The following is a 23,676-nucleotide window of genomic DNA, read 5'->3' as shown; positions in this document are numbered from 1 at the left end:
CGAAGAAATACTGTCCTCACCCCGCCACACACATCCACCACAAGGAGGAGGCCAGGAACCACTGCAGCCAACAGTACCCTGTGCCAACTCCCCTTAACATGCTATTCCTCAGCGCGTGTGTAGGAATGGCAGACTTTTGTCATCAGGCCACAGGGAGAGCATCTTGCTTTGACAGTGATTCACGTACAATCGCAGTAAGGCGGGCAACATCCTCGTGGTGAGCACCATCTTGCCCACCAGCCTTACTTATTTACCTTGCGGGGAAAGTCTGTAGGTTGTTGTTTGCCAGATGCAGGATCCGTAGGCTCGGGTGTCCCACCAAGACAGGGATGCATTGATCTGTGAGGTTATTATTGGTCAAGTAAAGCAGCTGCAGCATGCTCAGACTCTCCTCCCCTGTACATGCAGAGGGCAAGGACTCCAGGCTGTTTGCAGATGCATTCAGGTACCTGAGGCTAACCATAGCAAGTGCAAAAATCAGACTTCACATCATCTAAACCACTCCATTAAAAGCAGGAAAAGGAGCTATACCAATGCCAGTGTGGACAGAGCAACAGCATTAGACAGGAGGCCAGACAACACAGTTTAACATCCCTAATCACATCAAGATTTATGAGTCTACTAATGACATTAGCTATATAGCACTGCGGATGCACACAGCATTTTACAGTAAACAGTGAGTACTGAAGAGCCTGTGGAAGGGGTGGGTAATACTGGTCGAAGCAGACTACATAAAGCCTTACTCAGAGTCTTTAAAAGAAGTGCTGACTCATGTCTGAATAGACAGTTATGAAGGGTTGTTTATTTGTAAGGGTGTCTCCCACTGTTCTCCAATGACCTGATGTACTTTCTGCTGTAATATCTGAAAATCTGTATCGCTTCTTTCCTTTGCACCTAAATTTATGCACTACTTTCAAAGACAAAGCTCTTCAGGCAGTAACATGAACTTCGAAACAGTTGCAACTGAAGCTAATTCTTCAGTTGGCTGTTGGGCTAGGCGAGACTCTGTTTTCCTCTAATTAAACAGTAACATGGACTCATTCCCTCAAATCAGCTTGATCACTTCCCTCATGGCACCTGAATTGCCTCCTCATAAAGCATATGCCTCATTATCTTTTATGCAAATGGCACCTTGCAAGGACAGTCACGCAGATGCCACTATTGGCCTTTACAGCTCCAAAGGTTAATGCAGGCAAAAGATGCCCGTTACTGCCACTCACTTCAGAGCCTTGACAAAGAGCGTCTCCGGGAGTTTAGTCAACAGGTTGTGCTGAAGGTCCAGCACCTCCAGTGGAATGTGCTCTAGAAGAGGTGGAAGGCTCTGCAGATGATTGTGCCCCACCATCAACTTCCGAAGGCTCAAACTGCTGAGGATCCTAGAAAGACACAGGGTTTTCTGTATCAGCTTGGTTCACATCCACACAGTGAGAAAAGGTAGTATTTAATCGGTTATAATTTCACTGTACAGCAAAGAAAAATTAAAATACACTGATCCATAAAATGTAAACAATGACAAAGCAGAAAAACACACATGGTAAGGTGCTTCAGTCACTCTGAATGCTTGGAAGTGTATCTACATTTTCCTCTATGCTACTGCAGAGCTGTAACTTGTGATATGAGTCAGTCTGTGTGCATATGCCTAGCATTCTCTCAGGCAGACAAAAAAAGAGAAGTCACAAAGGATAGATTGAAATGCCTGTTTTCACTTGTACGCAGAAAGAAGCGCTCCCCCTGGGCCAATTTAAATTCAGAGCTTTAACAGGCTGCTTAGCACTCCTGTATTACTTCTGAGGCTGTTGTCACATTCTCCAGAATTGAGTGTTTATTGAAGAAAAAGGCCTCTATCCCCACAAACTGCAGAGAATTGCTTGCAGGAATTTTGAGAAAGGGTATCTGCACACATCTGGACATAGCCTAGAACCACCCTGTCCATTTGGGTGAGGTGATAATTTGGGACTATATTCTGAGAGCCCTGTACAGAACAGCTTTGAAGCATGAGATGCTAAAGCTGCATTAGTGCTCTACTCCATGAGGGCCAATTAATTCAGTTTCCTTCTGAATGCTGTGGCTTCTCAAAGCTAATTATACTGGGAAAAAAAAAGCCATTCAAATGCAGCTACAACAATTTCCTTATTCAAGCTGACTCATCCAGAACTGGCTTGGGTATCTCCACTCAAAACTGTCGTGCACCACTTTGATACAATTCTGTTTTCGGATCACCAAGTGTAAAAGACAATTTTACACAAGACATACTTACAGTGTTGATGACAAACACATACTGGAAGAGACCCCCAATGGCTACATTAAATTCCAGCACTTCGGAATCTTTAAAAATGCTTAAATTGCTTTTTAGAACGTGTATTTCTGTGTCTGAATTCTGCAGCTTCTTTTTGCGTAACATACTTAAAATTTGGTCTTTTTCATCCATTAGCATGGCTAAAATACTTGTCTAAGTTCTCATTATCGCATCCTTGTTACATCCTTTTCTTGCTTTTGTATATAGTCTTATATAGTCTATAGTTTTGTATAGAGTCTTCTCTCTGACAACCATTAGAATGTCACTGCTAAGATCACTTCCTATGCCTGCTGCTTTAACTGCTTCAACCTGCTCTCTGCATTTCTTCACTGTAATCCACCCTTGCGTTCAATTTCAGTACAGCTTACCCTAGACACTGTGTGCCATTCATTATAATCATACCCCCACCAAACACACTTGTCAGGCTAAGAACATTCATGCTTTGCTTCTTCCCATGATATCCCTGGTACCTTGGAGAAGTCATTCTAAATATCTGCAAAATTATATTAGTTCTTGGCTCCCCTTTACCACGTTTCTGCAGAAACTGAAATGGAAACAGGGAGAAAGGAGTTGGCTGATGATGTGTTGTGAAAGCTACCTTTGAGATCAGTGATATCGTATCTCTGTGATACCTCCCTATGAAAGGTAACATGAAATCTCTGCAGGGCAATGCAAGGCATATCAGGGCCTCAGCTATGACCTGTGTTCACAGACACTATGGTAACACAGATACATCATAGCAGTGTGTTCTACTTCAGGTGCAAACAGCTGCAGTAGAAGCCCGAAACATAGGCTGAAATTACCTGGCCCCTGTTATTCAAGAAGCTGATTTGGAAGTCAGTTCTTCCCAACATTTGAATACAGAGTATTTTTGATGCTGTACAGAGAAAGGAAGTGGATTGTATCTCTGCACAACAAGGAATAAAGCAACTGGCATAACACTGCTTCTCTCTCCCCAGTCAGCTCACCATAGAAGAAAGCTGAGCTCTGTATAAGAAGAAGGTTTGCTGACCTCGATGGAAGCTCCACAAGGAGGTTGTAGCTCACATCCAAAACTTCCAGTTTCTTTGCTTCACAGGCCCAGTCTGGGACACACTGCAGTTGATTGCTGAGAAAAGCAAGGGGGAAAAGCTAGATACCAGCACTCCATATGGAACATACCCTGTTTGAATGCTGCATGACATTAGTGACAGCCAAACCAAAAACAATAGGCAGAAAATGAACAACAGTAACTGAGCTAGTCACGTGGAATTTATTTCATGGCCAGCTGTGTAATGCAAACTGAGCTGGTGCATGATTGCTAGAAAGTACTGATGCAAGGCTCTGATGATAAGGCTGTTTGTTTACAGCACTGACATCAGCAGAACAGGCCACGCTACACTATCCTGCTATCACACTTCAACCCAGAAATGAAGCAAAAGGTGATCAGGTCCTCTGGGCATCCTCTCTTACAGGTCTCACAATGCCACTCCAAGGGCAGACATAGGCAACGAAGCCAAGAGCAGAGATCGCTGGCAGCTAAATGTTTGCTCCACAGATTCGCACCATTCAGCCCAGTAAGCTGCCACAAGTTCAGTGGTCCCTGCTTGGCTTTTTTTGCTGATTACGGCCTACAGCTGAAGAACAGCCAGTCACCTAGACAGGTCATACGCATTCTTCAGTGCTGGGCTTCCCAGTTCTATTGTTAAGATGGAGTGCCTTCCCTCAATTGCTCTCGACTCTTTCAAAAGCTTAAAAGCTCGAGGAAATTTCTACAGAAAACAGCAAAGGCATCTGGAAGCTTTATATTCTGTGGTACGTAGTCACTTACTGAGAGAGTTCTAGACATGTCAGTTGACCAGGAACCGGATAAATATTGACAGCTGTCAGACCTGATGAAGTAAAGCAAATAATCATGACTGCAGAGCTTCAGAGGGAAAACAGCACAGAGAAGCAGACAGACTAGCTAGCAAATGAGACTCATAGTCTTACTTTATGGATACTCAAGGTCTCTACTCATCCTTCCCAAGACAGAGTTCACCTTCATACACCTGCCATGCGGCACTACAGGTTCTCACTATCCCACTTATCCATCTGCCATGTGGGGTACCAGAACAAGGGAGAACTGTACTTTTATTTGCAGACTCCCAAAAAGATCTTACTGGAAGACAAATTCCTTGGACAGTGACTCAACACCACAACCTCCCCCTGTTACACAGCCTGCGCACATACATACATATGTGATCCCTAGGAGCTGACCCCAGAAGAGCCATCACATACAGTCTCACTACTGTAACATCAGTGTAAGTACTGTTTTTTGTGTGGGTGAGGGCAAAGGGCTGTTTTCCTTTGTTTCCAGGGCTCGAAGGAAGAAGGCAAGGAGACGTACAGTTGCTGTTGGCATAGAGGGCCCGAAGGGAGAAGCCACTCAGTGTCAACTCTTTCAGCTTATTCCGCTCGCAGTGCAGCTGCTCCAGGCTGCCCAAGGAGCTCAGATCCAGATCTGTCATCCGATTGTCTCGTAAATCCATGTAAGTCACAGATTTGTTCCCCTCCAGAGTGTCAGCTACTGCTCTCTTCAGGTTGTTCAGCCTAAACACTCAGAGATAAGTTACCAAGTCAGAAAATAGGACACTGAACACTGGCATCAGTAAGAAGAGAGAAGAAATAAGAGGAAAGAGCTACCAAAGCTCACGGTAACAGCATATCAAAAGAGGAAACTAGAGGAATGAGTCACATTCAGTGGCTTCGGGCATTGCTCAGTTAACCTTGTTTCTCTAAGTGAATTCTGTACACCCTCAGAAACAGAACTCCCTAAAAGCTAAAGAAACAGTAAAGGAAAAAAATTACACCTAGTTTACTGCAAAATGTACTAGAAGTTACACAGCTTCTCTGCTGTAAATGGAAAGTAGCGATCTGGTTTATATCCATATGCAAGTTCCTCTCCCCCTTACCTCAGGTCCACACTTTTGATGTGACTCATACGGTTCAGCACTGCAAGGTCCAGGGTCTCTAGCAAGTTCCCTGCCAGGGCTAGTTTGTCTAAGATGATGAGTTTCTCACAAATTGCTGGCAGTTCACAGAAGTTATTGAAGGAAAGCCCAAGACAGCTGAGCTGTTGCAGGCTTCCCAGTTCTTCTGGTAAGGATGTGAGGAAATTGCCATCAAGCCAGAAGGTCTGGAGACTGCAGCAGCGAAAAAGAGAAAGAAAATAATTCAGCAAAACGTAGTGAACATCACATTTATAATTTTCAGTGAATTTCCTTGTACAGCTAGCTGGTCTCAGCGTGGTTGTTTTTTACAGGTACCTAACAGCTAATTTTATTCTTATACACATAAAATTACCAAACTACTTTCATTACGCATGTAATAGGCTTGGACCTGCATGTATGCAATACCAAATAGTTCCTAAATTATTTTGGAGGTAAACTTCTAGTTGTGCTAAAGATTGTAAATTAACATAAGCAAAATACAAATCAGTACTTATGTTGTAAATGAAAGATATTTACTTAATCACTTGGTTTTCCACAAATTAAGAACTCCTCACTTAGCATGCTGGACAATCTTTAAAAGACGTATGACAAACTGAAACCAGAAACGACAGCAGTAACAGTACAGACCTGTCTCATAAGAAACAGTAAAAATCAACTGCACCATCATCCAATTGCTGGAATCTCATATCGCTATTATGGCACTTACGGCACAGTTTAATCACAATTCCTACCACACTAACACGCTGGTAACAGATTTTTACATTCTAGTTGTCCTTTCAGGCACTCAGAAAAAAATAGGGTAGCTTTCTGTTGCAAGATGAATTGTTTTAAAGTTTGCATGGCTTTTGAGACTCAAACCCCCAAAATACAATTCCCTCATTATGATTATGTTCCAACAAAGAACTTTCTGAACAGTGTTTAGCAGTGGCAGAAATGCAATCTGGGGCCATGAAAAGTTCTTATAAATAAGGGCTCAAGGGGTCATGAAGATGACTGGACCCATAACTAAGTTGTAAACCTCTGAAAACTGTAAGCCTGCATACAGCTTTTTCCTCACAGTTTGCATACGGCTAAAAGATCACTCTGGAAATGACTTGCTTACATCCAATGTAGCTGCAGATACTCCTTTTTTAAAGATATAAGCTGGAGGAAGAGCAGGCCACAATGAACCAATAGCTCAATACCAATGTTTATCTAAACAAATGCAATAATAGTCTTGCAATTAAGTTTACCTATGCTTAGACTATTATGCATTCTGGGTAGCTACTGGGGAAAATGGAGAAGGTTTTTACTCCAGCAAACACTGTAAGACAAAATTTTCAGAGGGGGTTGCCCAAGTATTTCCATGTTAAAATCATCTTTCTAACACAAAAAGCAACCAATTCTGTAGAAAGCTATCGAAACATACTAGTGCTGACAAAAATCACTAGACCTCTGTGAGAAGTTACCACAGAAAAGTTTTATACAATCAATCAAAACTTTAATAGAAACTGCATCAGTACTGAAAATATTAAATACAAATAATAAACAGAAATTCAGAAAGTCACACACCTCTGCAGCTGCAGAAAAATGTGCATTAACTTATCTGAGAAACAACACAATTGTCTTCAGACAATGCTTCATCTGCATCATGTTTCCTCATCTTTTCTACATCAGCAGCTGTAATGCTTTAATAGTAGTGATTAAGGAATTGCGCTTGAGACTGTCTTTGGTCCTATAAGGTACCCTTATACTTTAAACTTGCATACGGTTAAGAAAACTGCAATCCCTTTTGTGAAAGACATTTATGAATACTGCAGCAATATAGCCAGCATGCTCTCGCTTGTATAAATACGGTCCACAGGCTAGGCCTCAGAATTTGAGAGGCATGTATATTTTTCCCTAGTTTACAAAGCCTAGCTGATCTCCATAGATGTTTCACTGTATTAATCTGCAGCTTCTGGAAATGGCCCTGACAGCATGACCTTTAGAAACTCTTGACTGTTTTTATGTAAACATAAAAATAGTTATGTTTAACCAATGAGGCACCACCATAGTAGTAGTTTAAAAATAATTTAGAAGAGAATGTAGGAAGGAAATAACAAGAAAGCAGGCAAGGTAATGCAAGATGGCAACAGATGCAAAGAGAATGAGATGCATTCAAATTTGCATAAAAATTGGACATAAACGCACAAGAAATCATACAAGTCACCCCAAAGTAGAATAAAAACCAGAAAACAACTCCCCCAAACACACACCCCACAGAGAACATAAAAAGCTTCAAGTTTATTCAACTTTAAGTAATTCATATGCTTAGAAGCCTTCGCATTTACTCTAGTTCAGCAAGGTGGCGTCTGTAATTCTAGGCATCATAATCGACTGTTACGTGTCTTCCTAGGCCACTCCAAAATAGGCAAAATCCATTAATCTCCTCTATTAGAAAACTGATTTACAGTAATATATTTCACATAGCTAGTAGAATAGGCAGGAAGTCACAAATGATGAATAACAACTTGCTATATACCAGTGACTTAAAATGGCAACCGTATAAACATACTGTGATATCTTCATTTTCAAGGAAAACCAAACATTACTGGACATCTTGGATCTCAACCTTCTGCTGGACTCAAATCCATCATTCAGTCTTCATGGGCCGAACAGGCTGCCCCAGCACTCACACTTTCCTAAGTATTACCTTCATGTCAGGTGTGCTCAGGTGAAGCACGAAGGACGTTTATGACCACAGATAAAAAGAACATACTCACTTCAACAGTTTGCCAATCTGGCTTGGCAAGTAATGAAGTCCATTACAGGAAATATTAAGCTCTGTCAGAGTCGAGATCTCGCACAGTGATACGGGAAACTCTCCCAGTCTGTTATGAGACAAGTTCAGGCTCTTCAACTGAGAAAACCTATTGGCAAGAATACTAGTTAATTCACAAACCACCATGGTTCTCAAAGCAAAAACATATAAAACCAGTCATAAAGAATTTTTAAGTCTTTGTACGCTGGCGATACAGTCAGCTAATTCATTATGGGAGTTTCTGCACAAATTTGGTTTTAAGTCACTGATATTTTGTATCTCGGTGGTAACGCTGAAAGTGATCAAATACCATGGTTTTACTGCAGAAACTGGTAACAACCTTCTACCCTGACTCCTGACAGGCTTCCTCCTAGTGACTGTTACTAAGATTAAGGAGACTAAAAATACTCAGTTCAAAAAATGTACCTTCAAAGAATTACTTAGAGTAACAGTTTACAATTATGCAGCTTGGGAAAACAGGAGCTGAAAACATTAACTGGAACTATTCTGAGAATAAAACGGAAGAGGGCAATACCCTTTGCAAGCTTGGCACAACAGAAGACCTAGCAGAGCTGTGAAAGGGAAAACCAGGAAAGCGCTGACTTCACATTGAGAAGCCCCAGGACCTGCACCCAGAGGTCCTTGGAAGAGATTCCACGGCTGAAGTGCCACCTGCATGGCAGACTGTACCACAGGTACAGCCACGCAAGTACTGATGCAGCCCTCACAGTCACTACAGTCACACCTGTGCTTAACAGATGGTTGCCTATTACAGCTCCTTCTGTCACTGTGCTAAGTCCAAACAGAAGAAACTGAGCATGGGCTGGGGTGACACGCAAGAGGTTCTTCTCAAAGAGTTCCTACCTCTTTCTACAGGAAACATAAGTATTTTTCCCCAAGTAATAACCTCCCCATCCCAAACTGGAACCATCAGAAATTAATTCAGTGAGGAAATTAATACCATATTTTTATGAGACAATTGAGAATCTACTGTAATGTACCACAGAAGTACTTCTTGGAAACATATAGTTCATTCATCTGCTCCACCTGCCACACTTTTTGACAGGCAATGGTGAGTAGCTCTTATCTTGAAGCAAATGTTTTAATGTAGGTAACAAACCCAAGGTTAATTAACTTGAGGGAGAATGTTACTGCTAGCTTGAGATGTCTTGAAGTCTAAGACTGAAAGGTTTTGAAATTTTTTCTTCTTTATAGCAACTCCTTTTTCAGATTCAGAATACTTGGAATGATCCACATAGGAACTATGCATTATATTTCTCCATTTTGCTTTACAATCTTTGTGTGTGTATGTGTTTTAAAAGAGGGAGCATATCTGAAACTTGGACATAGGTTGTTTGCTTTGAGAAAGCACCCTGTCATATAAATAAAGGCATAGGCATTTTGTTTGCTGCAGCCACAAACAGACTCTCTTGTAATGCAACTGAAAGCCAAAGAGAAAGATGCTGTAATGGTAATAGCCTTCCTAAAGTGAACATATTGTATCATGCAAAGATCTAACGATACAAAAATCAGAAACTTGCACACAGAACCTTACAACAATAATGGAAAAGAAGGAAACAATGAGGATACACCTACAGATTTGAACTTTCTCATTAACTGGTTCAACTTTAAGAGATTTAGGACAGATCATAGTTCTCAGGTTTTGTAACCAGAAAACGCTTTAATGAAACTGCTTTCTCTGGCGTTCTGCAATGGCTTTTTCTATGGCACCTGTCCTTAACACCAAGCAGCTCTTTCTCTGTCATTAGGAGAGTGTGGTGAGAAGCTGCCCCAAGAGATAGGGCATTAAATGCAGCAGCATAACCACTTCTTAGAATTCATCCGTCTGCAACAATATCAAAGCAAACACAAAAGGGGCATAAAAGTTTCCAAAAGTTGGAGGGAAACTGGTACACGACACAGCTTGGTCTGAGACTCCTCAAGCAGACTATCATATTCAATGGGGACGACAATACTCAGCAGCCTTTTGAGTTCCCCTTCTGTTCCTTATTGCCCCAATATTCTCAAGCAGTAGGGATGTAGGAATGGAACGCAAACCCAACTCTCATTCGAGCTGTATACATGAACCATGTATTATAAGGAATAAGGATCCTGAAATTATTATGGCTCCTCAAGTTTTGGTCTGTGCTCTCACAGGGCATATGGAGATTACATCAAAGAGGTATGGAAACACAGCCACAAATCCTCAAATAGGGTGACCATCCCACTTTCAGCAACCCAAACTGGTGCTGGCCCGAAATATTACCAATTTAAGACAACATCCTGCTCTGCTGCCAAAGCATCCCAGTACAACTCTGTATCAACTAGCTAGAATGGTGATGATAGACATGCATAGGTGTGCACACACACTTAGCAACGAAGATCAGACTTCATAAAGTTTTCCAGAAAAGGGAGAGACTTGAAAGGCAGTATGTTACATAAAAAATAAGCTAGGAGACGTAACAAAACAGGTGGGGTTATTTAATTTCCTTTGCTTAACATTTCCCTTTCAGTTAATTATTTCTGTTCCATTATTATAGTTATAGCTAATTAGACTCCCAGAGTTTCAAAGATTTCCTCAAAGAGATCTGATCATTGCAAAAAATTCTGTTGTTCGGAATTGTCAGTCTCTAGGCACTGATAACAACTACTGCAAGCGAGCAAGTTTATTCATTTGGGGCTGTGACCTGATAAACATCCTAAAAACCTCAGAAAGAAAGTCTTTTCAAAAGGCAATGAGCAGCCTTATGTGGACTACCTAATGCTACCTGTTTATTCAAGATTGTGTGAAGCGAGGGCTTCTTTTATGGCTTTTGTTTGTTTGAGGATTTCAGCTTCATCAGACATAGTGAGTGCCAGGAAAAGAGTCGAGTTTCTGACATGTCAGATCTCTTGTTGACTACGTGCAAGGTCAAAAGAAATTTCAAGCCCCTTTGCTGATCCTGTGAACCAAGGATACCGCATTTTAGAAAATTAAGTTCTGATACGGTTTTCAACATCATACAATGTATTTGAAGAGAGAAGTAGAAAGCAAAATCTTGAATTATTTTAAGCAGCTTTTCCAATAACAGAATCTATTACAATTCAGCAGTTAGAAAACATTTAAACAAGTTTGTAATTAAAGCAAAACCATACTAGACTCTGGCTCTCAATGCAACTGCAAAGAATTCCCACAGGTGAGCAATTTTTTTTTTTTCCCTGTATATATCATCACGGATACCTAGGTATCTCATTACGTAGGAAGAAAAATTAAATAGCCTGGTAATAGGCCCCGAGAGATAAACAAAACGAAACCACAAAGAAAAAACCCAAATCAAAAACCTGCAGTTTTGCAAAGTTTCTCCAAATACATTTTTCTTAAGCCACAATGTGTTCCAAACACTCTGCCATTTGACAGTATTACTACAGGCTTCCTAATGGCTTTCGAAATTCATAGGGAGGCTCCTTGAATTCTTTTTAGCATGGCTGGATTAGATATGAACAGAATAATCTTCTTCTAGATTTTTATGGTTTTCAGGAATTAATTTAAAAATATTTTTGTAAGACTCCTTCACTTACCTAGGATGACTACATCATGCTTCACACCATCACACAACTGCTACTCTCTCAAAAGCAGATCATTACAAGTTCCCAAAGCCATGCTGGAGTCTCACAGGCCCTCTGCCAATTAACATTAAGAACTTACCAAAACAGGTTTTTTTCAGATCTGCACTTCTTCCTACAAACACTTACCCACAACAGCAGCATTATGCTTTCCCTCACCTTTTATTTTATACCCCAAAATGTTCTCTGTTTAGCAAGCAGCCTTATATTACTGTTGCATCTTGTCCAAACAAATGGCATATCACTCCACAAGGCTCATCTCAGACCAAACTTAGCACAAAGAATCTGTGGAAGGGAGTTAATGAATACTGTACACTGTTGGAAGCTTACGCCTGCCTGCACCGTTCAATTCTGCTTCATAGCCCCCTCATCTGTTAGAGCTTCCTGAAGATCAATCTTTTTACCATCCCATGAGAATGAGCAATACATTCCCCTTCCTCTTCATCCCTGGATGCACGTGTCAAGAACTCCAAACGTAGAAGAAAAATAATTCTTTGCAGACCTGCAAAGAGAGTCAAGACTCCCTGCTCCACTTGATCTCATAAAATTGTGTCGTAGGTTGAGGTAGATGATGTCTTGACTGTAGAAGAGGTACTCAGGTACTTCCTCAAGGCTGTAGCATGAAAGATCAACCATGCTAAGTCGCATAGACACAACCTGAAAAGAAGGAGGAAGAGCTGCAGCTGTGCAACAATTTTTCTCTGGAAGTCTAATGGGAGGCCAAAGAATGCAAGTAGTAAACAATCTGCAAGAACATGAAAGAACCCCCTCGTACCCACCAGGTAGAGTCCACGCAGGAAACTGAGTCCACAGAGTATAAGTTTACGCCATTTGCTACTATTGGTTCTGCAAGCCCCCTGACAAGGATGCATAGCTGGATACCAGCTAGGACACACAGAAAGCCTTGCTTTGTATGTGCAACCGGCACTGCCTAAAAGCTAGACTGTAAGAGAGCCAACCTAATGGAGAAAACCTTATCTTTGGCGGAGGAAACTCTGCTGAGAAAGCATAATCTCCGAGTGCCTTCCACAGATGCAAGCAGCAACAGGAAGCAGTTGACTTTCCAGTTCAGACCTTTAAGGTTTACAGAACCTCTGCCTGGCCTAGCTACTTCTTCTGACTTTCTTTTATTAGATTGTTCAGGGTATAACATTGGAACCATGACCTGTCATGATGAAAAGGCTTCATAAATTATGGCTTTGCAACATTTCAAAAAGTCTTTGCAAATATCAGATCTCCTTTCATTAAGTATGCTTTGTTTCGAGGTCTTCGCTGCGTCATTCCAGATTTTATGACCTGTTTTATCCTGAACTCATTTCATATTTCATAATATTATATATATATATATGAGGTCAAAGCGTGGCTCAGCATTATGCTATCGCCATCCAATTGTACTTTAATGTGGAATAAGGACGCAGCTCTGAACAAACTACACTTCCCTTGCTGACCTATGATCTCTCTGTTAACTCAAACCTATCAGGGTAGCCCCATGCCAGCCCAGGCCACAGTTTAGGCAGATTCACATATGGCAACAGGTGCAATTTACAGGTTTCTATGGCTATAAAGTCAGCCAGTCCCTGGGTTTTGTTCTAGTGACCTGTAATTAGCTACTCTCAATAGGTGCAGCAGGGGTGAAAAAATGCAGAACTGCTACTCAACATCGTTGCACAGGCAGAGAGAGAAGAGAAGGCTAAAAGAAAATCTCTGTAGTCCTGAGCATGTAAGAAATGAAGAAAGCTGGGAAGTGTCCTGGGTACTTTCTCCAGCACGATAGCTTCATCTCTGCCTGCATACCAAGCCTGCACTGGAAAATCCTTCTTACCCCTGAACCCACCACGCAAACTACTGCAGTCTCCAGGGCCTCACCGTGGACGCCTGTCGGTGCCACCGCTGGCACTCCGCCAGCGTTTCAAAGGAAACATGGTACGTTTGAGCTTGTGCTCCAGCAGATGTGAAAGCTAGTGTGTACTGCCGACGTTTCATCTCTTCCACCTGCAAAGGAAGAATTGAAAACAGAACAGTCTGCTTAAACTCCAGCAATTACAAGGTATCTGAAGTCTAGGGTGAGGTATTACCAACTACCAGTAACATTACACTTTGCTGGAAACACAGTTGTAAAGTTATTGGAGAGAAACACAGAAGTAAATTATAGAATAGTTTGAGTTGGAAGGGACCTTTAAAGGTCATTGTTGTGGTTCAGCCCCAGCCTGCAACTAAGCACCACGCAGCCACTCGCTCACTCCCCCTACCCCGATGGGATGGGGGAGAGAATCGGAGGAGTAAGAGTGAGAAACACTCCTGGGGTGAGATAAGAACAGTTTAATAATTGAAATAAAGTCAAATAGTAATGATAATAACATCAATATAATAATGATAATAACAATAATAATATACAAAGCAAGTGATGCCCAATGCAATTGCTCACCACCCGCCGACCCATACCCAGACAGCTCCCGAGCAGCGATCGCTGCTCCCCGGCCAACCCCCCCAGTTTCTATACTGCCCATGACGTCATATGGTATGGACTAGCCCTTTGGTCATTTTGGATCAACTCTTCTGGCTGTGCCCCCTCCCAGTTTCTTGTGTGCCTGGCAGAGCATGGGAAGCTGAAAAGTCCTTGACTGGCATAAGCAGTACTGAGCAACAACTAAAAACATCAGCATGTTATCAACATTCTTCTCCTACTAAATCCAAAACACAGCACTATGCCTGCTACTAGAAAGAAAATTAACTCTATCCCAGCCGAAACCAGGACAGTCATCTAGTCTAACACCCCTGCCATGAGCAAGGACATCTTCAACTGGATCAGGTTGCTCAGAGCCCCGTCCAGCCTGACCTTGAATGTTTCCAGGGATGGGGCTTCCATAACTTCTCTGGGCAACCTGTTCCAGTGTTTCACCACCCTCATTGTAAAAAATGTCTTCCTTATAACTAGTCTAAATCTACCCTCTTTTAGTTTAAAACCATTACCCCTTGTCCTATCACAACAGGCCCTGCTAAAAAGTTTGTCCCCATCTTTCTTATAAGCCCCCTTTAAGTATTGAAAGGCCAAATCCTCAACATCTTTCTGATGAAGTTGATCCAACAGAATGCCCATTCACAGCATTGGCTACTAATGTCAAAGCAGAACTAGTGCCTCTTTGTTTTATTAGCCTTAAGACTACCACCTAGGCAAAGCAAGTAGAAAGGGGTTGTAAAACTGTCTGCATGTGTTAATGCAGTAATTTGTTACAAAAGCCTAGATTAACCTCTGTTGGATAACACCCATCATTATAATCCCTTCCTCCATTCTAAGCCACAGGAAGCTAACCAAAAAAAGTCTTACCTTCCCTCCAATGAGAGGCAAGATGTGCATCTTCCCTGTGTGGCTATCTTTCACAGAGGACACAATGAGGCATGTACCACAGAGAATTACCAAGCGCTCTGCCCACTTGTGCAACTGGGTCTTTCCTTTGCGTACATTATAGACTCCAGAGAGTAGGATGCGATCTAACTGTTCCACTTGACATGGCTTTTCTGAAGAGAAAGGGAACATTAGCATTTACTTTCCATTTGTTCTTCATTCTCAGCTGTGAGTACAAACAGCAATACAGCTGTAACATGCAAAATAAGTTATTGTAAAGAACAAGCAAAGACAAGACAAGTTGCACTTTAAAAAATCTCAAGTGGAGGACAAGCAACTTTCTCAGTCAGTGCAGTAAGGTTTGGTAAGCAACCACTGTATGCCTTTCAGTCCAATGTTACAACAGTTGCCATACAGTGTGTTTTTAATCTCAAAGTTAATTACAGACCTTAGCAAACTTACACACTTGCCAAACATCCTTCATTCAGATGCAACAGAAGAACAATTTCAAACTCCTGTTGAGTCAGCTAAAGTCACAGAAACCATCAAATAAGTGGTTTCTACTGGGTTTTAAAGGAAAACCACCTACAGAAGGAAGTTATTTCCCTGAAGATGATTCAAGTGAAAGGACTCGAGCACTGACGGTTATAACTGTGCTGTGTGCACTCCTAGCTACGACTCTAACCAGCAAAGCAGAATTCTACTCCAGTCTTCTAATGCACATACACTTACTTTTAGGTCATCCTACCTTCTTGCCCCTTTCACTATTTTTTTTTTTCCCCAAGATAATGACAAATCTTCCAGATGCTTTTCAAGATTTTGTCCACTGTTTATACTATCTTACTGGTTGGGAAAATTTTCCAAATAGTCATTTAATTGAATACTTTAAAGAACAGGAATAAGTCTGGCCTAATGGACTTACGAGTTTCAAGTGTTAAGAATATCCTCATATTAAATTTATATTTCATTTTATCCTAAATAATCCCCAGGACAGATCCTGGCAACAGGTCCTTTGTTCTACTTAGGAAAAGATCCATTTTTTTCTGAAGTTGCTACTGACAGAAGTGTCTTGAACTGCCCTGCAAGCGTCCTGATATCCATAAGCAGCATGAACCTGCAGGTATTTATATTCCTCCCACCCCAAAGTCACACAGAGGAACTGAGTAGCCAACATATATGCCAGACAATGACAAAAACTCTAATTAGATCTGCTGGAAAAATATTCTCACTACTGGTTATGCATGCCCCACTTCCAGACACAAACCATACTCCAGACTTTTATTAGGAGCAAAAAGTTAACCACTGACTAAAGTTGTTATACTGTTTCTCAGTTAGGAGAGCAGGGTCTTCAGCTTGCCAAATTTAAAAGACTGTCTTGATTTCTATACCAGGCTGAATTCAGCTGAAATATTTAGCTGTTTGTTTATTTACAACAGTAGCTTTGTTTCAGGGACATGAAGTTTGGCATAAGACGTCTTTTAATGTAAGAAACTCCAATCATCCACAGCAAAAATTGCTTGGATTTCACCAAGTTGAAAGACCAGCCCTCGACTTGTAAGAAAACAGCATTATGGGACCAAAAGTGGTATCCTACTGACTGTCACAGCAGCATTGTTCCAAGCACCAGATATCACTAAGAAGCTACACCAATCCTCTAGTTTCCATATCATCTCCGAGATATCCGTGACACCTATGTCCTAGTGCTAAGGAAATATCCTGGGGCAATGTTCAAGGACTTGTACTCTGAATCCCAGCTATTTCACAACTCCTCAAGCTATGTGTAAGAATGGTCTTAACCTCTAGGGATAGGCAAGTTCCTGTCACTCTTTGCAGCTCCTGAGCTTGGCCTTGAATGTCACCATGATCATGCTTAACTCCATGCTCCAATTAGCGAGCACAGGCTTTCCCACGGAGAGCAAGGATACGGCTCATCAATAGACAGAGCTAGCAGCTCTGACAGCACCTTACAAGTTACACAAGTCCAGGTATAGCAATACAAGGAATCAAGACAATTCCCCACCAGAGAAAAGAGTGTGACCCTCTACAATTCATGGCTGTCACACCTGACATAGATGAACAGTTTGATGGCCCTGAAGAGCTTCTTCCATTTGATCTGTTGTTGAAGCATGTAAAGACCTCGTAACATTTGGTCTCATCCAGCCTGGGTCACTGGCCTCCATTCTCCAAGTGACTTCCATTGAGAGGAAGCCCTCTCCCCATTCTCCCAGACAATCTAACACATCCTATCCCCTCATAAAAATCTTGGGCTCCTACAAGTATCTCAACAGCCAGACTTCAGGAAGCATGCTTCCCTCTCACTGCTGTTTAATGTGAGATTTCTATTAATCCACTTGTATTTCCATCACCCCAACTGGGCGTAAGTACTCACCATGCACTAGGGAAAGAAACAAACCCAATGTATCACATGAGAAAGGCAGACAGAATGTGGGAAGAGAGCAGAGAAATCCAAAAGACATCCCCAAGGAGTGAAAGAAAGATGAAGGCTGGTCTCAGCACTCCAGCAGGTCCAGAGGAGGGCCACGGAAATGGTCAGGTGGCTGGAACACCTCTCCTATGAAGAAAGGCTGAGAGAGTTGGGGTTGTTCAGCCTGGAGAAGAGAAGGCTTCGGGAAGACCTCCTTGCAGCATTTCAGTATATAAAGGGGCCTTATAAGAAAGGCCCACAGAGGCTTTTTACCAAGGCCTGGAGTGACAGGAGAAGGGGGAATGGTTTTAAACTGAAAGAGGATAGGTTTAGATTGGACATAAGGAAGAAATGGTGTTTACGATGAGGGTGGCGAGGTGCTGGCACAGGTGGCCCAGAGAAGCTGTGGATGCCCCATCCTTGGAAGTGTTCAAGGTCAGGTTGGACGGGGCTTTGAGCAACCTGATCTAATGAAAGGTGGCCCTGCCTAAGGCAGGGGGTTGGACTGGATGATCTTTAAAGGTCCCTTCCAACCCAAACCATTCTGTGATTCTATGATTCTAAGTAATGTTTCTCTGGCTAAAATGCATTACTTTGTCCCTTATGTTCTCAGCTGCAGGCTTTGCAAAATTATCACATAATCCTCCATAACATTCCCTCTAATTCCTCTGCTACCTTTAAGAACCACTTTGTCAGCGTTTGCTTTTACTTTCTTAAAACAGGTCTCCTGAACACTCTTCAACCCTTATACTTCTTCCCTCACAGCCTCTTTCTAAGCAGGACTACCCTCCCATGCTGACTGATACTACTCAATTCCATTTTCTACCTACTTGCTTGCACGAAGTTGCGTCACTGTTCCTGAATCCTCAGCAGTTCCTGTCTGACATACCCAAACTGAATTGCTAATTTTTTCTTCAAAAGTTCTCTACAGCCCTATGCTTGATGCCTCTCCTCCTTCCAGCTGATGTAACTTCCAACTCCCTACTCCTTGCCCTATAAATCCAGACTGTATGCATGTCCTACTTCTTCCCATCTCCATTACATTTCTACACTGTTTTGCCTGTTCTGCACACAGCTCCCAGACAGAAGGGGTTTGTCTCAGGTAAAGGGGTGGAGAAGCTGAATTCTTACGATTCTATTTTTCCTTTTTTACACTCAATAAACAAATGATGGCTAGCAGCTTAGTCAGACTACCCAGCTCCACTGTGCAAGAACAACTTTCCATTAAAAGCACTTTGATTTTTTTTTTATGAAATGCAAAAAATACTCAGGTGAAGTATTGAAAAGTAATTCAATAATTTCGCTATCAGCTTTCCTCCCCCTTATTTCTTTTGTATTTCCTCTTCACTTTGGTGAATTCTTTCTCTGACTGCTAGTACCATATGCCAACAGGCCTACAACTATCATTCTGTTGCTCCTTATGCACATGGTATCCTGCCCAAACTGATGCCTTAGGCCACTTAGAAGTCTCAATTCTGCAGTGAAATGCACTGGGTTTCTAACGGCAGCCTGCATTATTATTAACCACCTCAAACTTTCACTCCCTATTTGCAGGCTGTGGAGGCATCCTTGCCCATATCCATATACCTTTTAGAAATACAATTCTCAGGCATATCTAGACTGAACTGCAATATGTTTCTGATCCCTTTAGGAACTCTAAGACATTTGGCGTAACACTAGAAACTAAAGACAACAGAGCAATCTTGTGTCTTCTTGTGAAGCTGTCTTTTCCTCAAGCCACATCTAAGATCAAGGGAACTACAGAACTGTGTTTTTTTTCTATTAATCTTGAAGACTCGTTATTTTAAGAAATGCTTACTGGTACTTTGGGTGTTTCACGTAGCCATCTATAAACCCAACAGGTCAATGACTTGGCCTTCAGCTGAGTTCCACCTCACAGTTAAAGCTAGAGGAACAGCAACAGTGTGCACACACACAATTTCTTACCACTGTAAAAGCGAATCATACAGCTGAGATCAGAGTTTGCTGCCTCCTCCTGCATTCTGACAGGATCATCAAAACCCAACCCAGCCAAGTAGTCATACACAATCTGAAGGGGTTTTTCTGTGGGCTCCAGCCTCCTGTCAAAACATACAAGAAGGTAGTTTGAGAACACAAAAAAGATTAAACAAGTCTCATTGCAGCTAAAGTGTAAGGAATACTGGTTGTTCTGCTCCTCTGAAAAGGGCTGGCAAGCACACATCCTTGGGGTCTGTGCTTTCTGCTTGTCAAGTAGCACTGAAGAACTGCAGCACTTGAAGAATTACATTGCAGAAGGGAAACGGAGAAGGAAACCAATAGGCACAAGCCATACAATCCATGGTGATCATTTCCATTCCATGATTTAAGGAACATCAGGAGGAAACGACGACATGAAACAAACCCAGAAATACTGCACAAAGAGCAGTATTAATTAATTAATTAACCAAATAATTAAAAAACCCTATGTACAATGACTGAAAGATATAAAAGAACTCTACTTAAATTTCTCTTCCAAATGCAGCTGGGAGCAAAGCATATGAGAATCCTCCTGAAGAATGACTTCTAAGAAGAAAGAAAAGAAATTTCCCATTCTCTTTAGCTCTCATCAGTGTGAGATTCTCATGCTTTGGCAAATTAACTCAAACGGTACCTTTAAAGAAAAGACATTTTTAGACCTACAACAAATCATAGCAAGGATTCAGTGTCTAACTTGAATAAACAGCAATAAGAGAAAGTTCTCCTGAAATATCAGGTTTAGTATAATCAGAACAGAAAAGATGTTTTCTGATCCTCTCATCTCACTTCTTCCAGAGATGCTGAATTGTTATTTTCTGCAATAAAAATAACAGAGTTTCTTGCTAAATTAGAAGACTTACTTTAGCAAAAATAATCTTAGTGTAAAAGATTAAGTACTGAAAATGTAAGACGAGAGTTAAAATAAATCACTCCAGTGGTCCACTCATTATCCACCATTAAAAAAAAACCTCATTTTTAATCTAAAAGTGCCTAGCTTCAGATTACAGTCCCTGGACCTCAACTTGTCACCTATTCTTTAAACAGGTGTTTATAAGTCACGAGACTATTTCAAGCTTCCTTTTCAAGATGAGGCTCGATGTGCTTTTAAAATTTTCTTGCAGTAGGGTGGGTCTACTTTGACTCAAAATAATTTTTACCACCGATTTTTTTTTAGCTTGCCAACATTCTGTAAGCACTAGCACCACAACTGTTTGCTGTATCCATGCTCTGATAATACAAAAAAAAATGTAGAGAGGCTTCTTGGTTCTACTCAACACTATTTATATTCCTAGATCAAACCTGCTCTTGACTATTTGGCACATTCACTCATACCTCTTCAATCCACAAGTCCTCCTGAACTGCAGTTTTTGCAAGTTATAGCCTCCTTCCTCTCCTCTCCTCTTCAGTATTTGGTACACTTGGCTTTTACATAAATATATCCAGCGATATTGAAAAGCAGTGTTTTCCAGAGAATACTGTATGCTAAACCATCGAGATCAACCTGTTGTCCTGACTTCTCAGTACTCATCACTCCTTCCATCTATGCCTTCCCGAGTCGTTACCTTTCTTTTAGCTGCAGATTATTAACAAAGCAACTGAACAGTGCAAGTTTACCTTTCTTCATTCAGACATCCACTAACCTCTCATCCAAAAAAAAAAAAAAAATGCTTACACTGAATAACAGTTTCCAATTTGAATCAGCCAATGAGTTTTACTGGTTTGTGCATTGCTTTTCTACCAATGACATCAGAACATACAATCACAGAATGGTTTGGGTTGGAAGGGACCTTTAAAGGTCATCTAGTCCAACCCTCCTGCAACGAGCAGGGACATCTACAACTAGATCAGGTTGCTCAGAGCCCCATCCAACATCACACGCTGCAACAAATGACTAATGCCTTTGGCGACCAAGCTTGACATTTCAAAGCATCAAGATCAAGTTTGTTCGGTAAGACCTGTTTTCTACTAAACTTTGTTGACTTCCACACATGATTTATGCTGCATGTCTTAACGTGAAATATTTTATTACTCTATGTACCAAACCCTTCCACTTCTTCTCAAGTGAAGAACAAAAATATTTCTCATTCTTTTAAATGATTATATTACAGTATTTCCACTATTATTGACAGCTTTACAAATGCCGTCTCATAATTAAGGGAGGACTGATTTCATAAAACATGCACTATTTACAAGTATCTAGTCATCCAGACTTCCTTTGTAGTCATCAGGACACACCTCAAGAAGTAAAATGACCTCAGGTATGGCAAGCATGTACATTGCAACTCTTTCACTTCACACACAGGACCTCTGGATCAGAAACAGGATTACTCTCAAAGTTATGATCCAAACCAACAAAGTTTCTAGCCTGAAAAGACAATGTAGTTGATATACAGCTGATCCAGAAAAAAACCCATTCTTACTGCTCAATGTTTGCTAAGCCTGATTAGGGCAATTTGGCTCCCTCCCTTTTTGTTTTACAGAGAAATACATCAACTTGCTAACCAGAAGGCTGTATATGAAATGACCCCCTTCCTCTAACTTCAGTAACTGTCTCTTGGAGCTTCTACTGACTAATAAACTGATGTCAGGCCTTGCAGACTCTAGCCTCTAGTCAGCCCTAAATATAGTCAGAAAGTTATTTGCAAATTTCAACCCATAAATAGGCTTTATCTAACAGATAAATGAGGAAAACCTTGATGTGTATCTTCAAATCCACCCAAAGGATCACTCCCAGATAGAGCTGGTTTGCTTGGAAATCTGTTCTTATTCCTTCCTTGATTGGACTAGTAGGATTTAAATTTTAATTTATGAAATATCAGCTGCCTTAACCAGTAGAAAACATTGTTTATTCATACCAATGTCTGTCACCAGTCATAATTTTTAGTTTGATTTTTAGGAGTTATCCTAATTTTGTGAAGCTTCCAATGTGACTAAAAGCAATGTCAGAGATAGCAATTTGATATGTACTGTAAGTATACTCCAAAACTCATACATGAGAACAATATTCATGCATCACTTTAAAGTTCAGGATGTAATCGGGTGACTGTGAGCAATGCATGCCATTGCTGCTGGTACTGCTGGTTTGTTGTGGTTTTTTGTGGTGGTGCTTTTTTAAAATAGAAAAAACATCTGGAAAACTGCTTTTTCTTTCTGCCCCTTCTTTGAAACAGTAAAGAAAAGGAAATAAAGAGCTAGCCAGTGTAGTTTAAGGCAAATTCAGATAAATTTCAGCAGAAAGCACAATCCCTCCCCTTCCTGCCCTCCCCAGGCCTAACTATTCTCTTCTGGAATCCAAATCAGATGCTATGACACACATGTATGACAAAGACACAGTTTCTGCTGCATTCCAAATTCTTTGTAACACCTTTTTTGAAGGAAAAAATTTTGTGAATGCCAAATTCACATACACTTTCCAAACCAAATTGAACAAATGCTCAAAAACCACAGGAGCTTAAGGTACATAATGCCAACTCACTGAGCTCAGATGATTACTGCTGTTTAACTTGTCAACAATTCAGTACAGATATTTCTATCTGCTTACACTGATTAGAAAGTGAGTTTAATCTCCATGGCAAGTACAGCATTAAATCATACAAACCAGTAATGCAAGTATTTAAGACTTTAAATACATACTGTCCTGGTTTCGGCTGGGATAGAGTTAATTTTCTTTCTAGTAGCAGGCACAGTGCTGTGGTTTGGATTTAGTAGGAGAAGAATGTTGATAACACGCTGATGTTTTTAGTTGTTGCTCAGTACTGCTTATGCTAGTCAAGGACTTTTCAGCTTCCCATGCTCTGCCAGTGGCACAAGAAACTGGGAGGGGGCACAGCCAGAAGAGTTGATCCAAACTGCCCCAAGGGCTAGTCCATACCATGTGATGTCATGGGCAGTATAGAAACTGGGGGGGGGGGGGGGGGGGGGGGGGGCGGCTGGCCGGGGGGCAGCGATCGCTGCTCGGGAGCTGTCTGGGTATGGGTCAGCGGGTGGTGAGCAATTGCATTGGGCATCACTTGCTTTGTATATTATTATTGTTATTATCATTACTGTTTGACTTTATTTCAGTTATTAAACTGTTCTTATCTCACCCCAGGAGTGTTTCTCACTCTTACTCCTCCGATTCTCTCCCCCATCCCATCGGGGTAGGGGGAGTGAGCGAGCGGCTGCGTGGTGCTTAGTTGCAGGCTGGGGCTAAACCACGACAATACTTTTTCCAGAGTCAGTCCATCCATTAGCACTAGTAAAATGGAAATCAGATTT

The 23,676-nt window shown here is 41.3% G+C and overlaps 1 protein-coding gene across 1 annotated transcript in view; it reads right to left on the bottom strand.

Moving 5' to 3' along the window:
* Positions 1 to 23,676, bottom strand: part of PHLPP2 (PH domain and leucine rich repeat protein phosphatase 2) — a 43,006-nt gene that overhangs the window by 12,125 nt on the left and 7,205 nt on the right. The window contains exons 3-13 of the mRNA XM_075714868.1: positions 19,369 to 19,502; positions 14,979 to 15,169; positions 13,520 to 13,645; positions 12,156 to 12,310; positions 8,013 to 8,159; positions 5,230 to 5,460; positions 4,665 to 4,867; positions 4,107 to 4,167; positions 3,309 to 3,404; positions 1,221 to 1,376; positions 255 to 455 (exon numbers count right to left, since the gene is read on the bottom strand). Coding sequence (XP_075570983.1) covers positions 255 to 455; positions 1,221 to 1,376; positions 3,309 to 3,404; positions 4,107 to 4,167; positions 4,665 to 4,867; positions 5,230 to 5,460; positions 8,013 to 8,159; positions 12,156 to 12,310; positions 13,520 to 13,645; positions 14,979 to 15,169; positions 19,369 to 19,502 — 1,701 coding nt within the window. The remainder of the gene's footprint in view (positions 1 to 254; positions 456 to 1,220; positions 1,377 to 3,308; positions 3,405 to 4,106; positions 4,168 to 4,664; positions 4,868 to 5,229; positions 5,461 to 8,012; positions 8,160 to 12,155; positions 12,311 to 13,519; positions 13,646 to 14,978; positions 15,170 to 19,368; positions 19,503 to 23,676) is intronic.

This window comes from Pelecanus crispus, chromosome 8 (genome assembly GCF_030463565.1).
Source record: "Pelecanus crispus isolate bPelCri1 chromosome 8, bPelCri1.pri, whole genome shotgun sequence".
In the NCBI taxonomy this organism is placed as follows: domain Eukaryota; kingdom Metazoa; phylum Chordata; class Aves; order Pelecaniformes; family Pelecanidae; genus Pelecanus; species Pelecanus crispus.
The sequence above is the reverse complement of the archived record's forward strand: the minus strand, read 5'-3'. Positions and strand labels throughout refer to the sequence as shown.